The sequence below is a fragment of the Bos indicus genome, chromosome 4 (genome assembly GCF_029378745.1).
Source record: "Bos indicus isolate NIAB-ARS_2022 breed Sahiwal x Tharparkar chromosome 4, NIAB-ARS_B.indTharparkar_mat_pri_1.0, whole genome shotgun sequence".
NCBI classification, from domain to species: domain Eukaryota; kingdom Metazoa; phylum Chordata; class Mammalia; order Artiodactyla; family Bovidae; genus Bos; species Bos indicus.
Genome location: NC_091763.1, coordinates 28,191,561 through 28,194,236, shown reverse-complemented (window position 1 = coordinate 28,194,236; position 2,676 = coordinate 28,191,561). Strand labels below are relative to the sequence as shown.

At 53.5% G+C, this 2,676-nt stretch overlaps 1 protein-coding gene across 1 annotated transcript; it reads left to right on the top strand.

Annotated features, from left to right (window-relative positions):
* The first annotated feature begins 529 nt into the window (after positions 1-529).
* On the top strand, positions 530-2,225 carry FERD3L (Fer3 like bHLH transcription factor). Its single transcript, XM_070787377.1, has one exon. It carries the CDS (start codon positions 1,203-1,205, stop codon positions 1,695-1,697), a length of 495 nt encoding a protein of 164 aa, XP_070643478.1. The 5' UTR covers positions 530-1,202; the 3' UTR covers positions 1,698-2,225.
* The last annotated feature ends 451 nt before the right edge of the window (positions 2,226-2,676 follow it).

Sequence of the window (2,676 nt, the reverse complement as noted above, 5' to 3'; positions counted from 1 at the left end):
TTTATAATCTTTATTCACCTCAAAACAAACAAACAAACCCTCTCACAATGCAGTATAGTTTCTAGGCTTAAATCTTGCAGGGTGGTAATGAGGAAATGTAACCAGATAGAAGTGTAAAGATTATTCTTTGTTCAGGGATACCAATCAGCAATTTAAAGTTTGAAAGAATTCTCCGCGGAGGGTGAGCTGATCGAGCAATTAGTTTATCAAAAGGTGAATCGAAATTTTGAAAGGAGACTGAAGTTGTTTTGTTTGGGGGGAGGGTTTGCTTTCCTCCCACACAGGGATTATACAGTGAAGCACGCTGGGAGAAACACTCTGAGCTTCTCTTTTTCATGTTATTGCCATCATCACTTTTTGCCCTCTAAGTAAAATCCTTTACGTGGGTGGGGGATAAAGGTTAGGAAAGGAAAGTCAAGTATCTCAATTGTTAGATTGATTATAGCGAAACAGATTTTAGAAGCCAGGGTTCGTAAAGCGGCAGGAGAGCTGTTTACCTTGCAGTGGAAAGAGAAAGAGGACTCCAAGAGCGACTCTGGGGAATGCCCCCTCGCCCCTCCTACGATGCTTACTTAAGCTAATGGAAGATCTTGCCTTTCAGTAGCCGCTGCACTGGGATACCAGACAAACAGCTCCCCTCGACCCCTGGCAGACAGGGCCCCTCTTCTGGACATCATTAAAAGCACATGCACTTGTCTCACACCCATTGGCAGCAGAGGGTGGCAAGATTCGGAACTCCCACCCTGAAGCCAAGGAGAAGCCAGAGCGGTGGAAAACATCCTTGCTTTGAAAACCCAAAGCTAAATTAAAGAACTACATGAGACAAGGAGCTTGAAGAATATTAGTTGGCTGCGGGAGTGTCGAGACAAACAAAAAGCACAGCAGGTAAGAGCTGGAGGTTGTTGCCAAGAAGGAACTGTCCCAGGTGGCAGGGCGGAAAGGATCGCAGAATTGGAGGCCTATTCCTTTGAGTCTTTCCGGCGTTCTCAAGCTTGTCTTCTTCCATCAGTTTCGAAAGGAGGGACGTTGTCAGAGCCTTCCCTATCGGTGCAGCTAATCCTGTTATCAGCTTGGTTATACATATTAATGTCCCTGACCCTTCGGTGATGGTGACCCATCAGATTCAGGGCTGTTAGGAAGGCCGTCACCAGGCTTGCCCCTCCCTTCAATAAACCTATGAGACGCAGGGCCAAGCAGACGCGATGGCAGCCTTTCCCGAGAGCTGCGTGGACGCCACCGTCCTGGACTTCGTCGCAGACCTATCCCTAGCCTCCCCGGGGCACCCTCTCCTCTGCGACTTGACACCTAGGGTCCCCTATGGGAACCACCAGGACCTTGTGCTCCGAGACGGAAGACCCAGGAGTCTGGCGCGTTTTGAGGAAGAGGATCCAGAAGAAGAGGAGGGGGAAGGAGAAGAGGGGGAAAACGAGGAGGAAGAGGAGCACGGGAGAGGCGCCTCCCTACTGGGCCGCCCCAAGAGGAAAAGAGTGATCACCTACGCCCAGCGCCAAGCAGCCAACATCCGCGAGAGGAAGCGGATGTTCAACCTCAACGAGGCCTTCGATCAGCTGCGGAGGAAGGTGCCCACTTTCGCTTACGAGAAGAGGCTCTCCCGGATCGAGACTCTACGCCTGGCCATTGTCTACATCTCCTTCATGACCGAGCTCTTGGAGAGCTTGGAGAAGGAAAGAGACTGAGCCAGGGTCGGGTGGAAGTGTCTGCCCACTCCTTGCCTGGGCGCGCACGGGTTTGGGGTGTTTGAAGACCCAGCAGTGGGTGCGACGGAAAGGCCAGGAGGGGCCCTCCCAGACAGAACGGCTGGCCTTCGCAGGAGCTTGGTTCTGGATTATAACATGTCCACAGTCCTCGAGAGGCATGGAAGCCGTAGATTTAATATATATGCGGTCGCTGTCGATGGAGTATGGGGCAGGAGCCGGCGAGGCGAGTGAGGACGAGCTAAAACCGAGTTGGGGCAGTCGAGGCCCACGTCCCCAAGCAGCGTCTGTCGGGCGGGTGGGAAGCTAACCCTCCCCGCAGTCGGGAGACTTCGGGAGCGTCTGTGCAGTCCTAGCTTTTAACTTTTCTTTCTTTGTTTCTTCTTTAATATAACTATAAGGAGATATTCCTTTTTTTTTTTTTTGCCTCTAGAATCGGCGCTGAGCCATCCCAGGCAGGCGCTCCGCTCCGGCCCGTGCTCGTGGGGCGCGGGAAGGGGAGAGGGGCGGAGAGGGTGGTCCTAGTCCGGTGAGGAGTGAGGGTTACTGGGTCTTCTGAGAGGCCCAGGGCGCTCCGGCTCTCTCGTGCGGTCCTCTTAGTCTTGTCGAGAGGCAGAATGAAGGAAATGAGAAACCAGGAGACATTATTCCCCTCCCCTCGCCTCCTCTCCCTCCCCTTACCTTCCCCTCCGCTTAGGCTCTAAACAGCAACCCTGGTGTGGCCCCTCCCGGAGTAGGATGCTTGAACCGGGAGGGAACTGGGGACAGCTCCAGCTTACGCGCTGGGGGTGCAGCTGGGCTTACAAGGCGTCTCGGGCCCCCGGAGCCTTTACCACCTACAGTTGTTTCCCCTGGTCGCCTACGGGGGAAAAGGGCCGGGTCTTCCCAGGGGCAGCCCCACCAGAGCGCGCACTTTCAAATTTTTAGCTGTACGTAGGGAAAGATAGTTTTCATTCTAGTT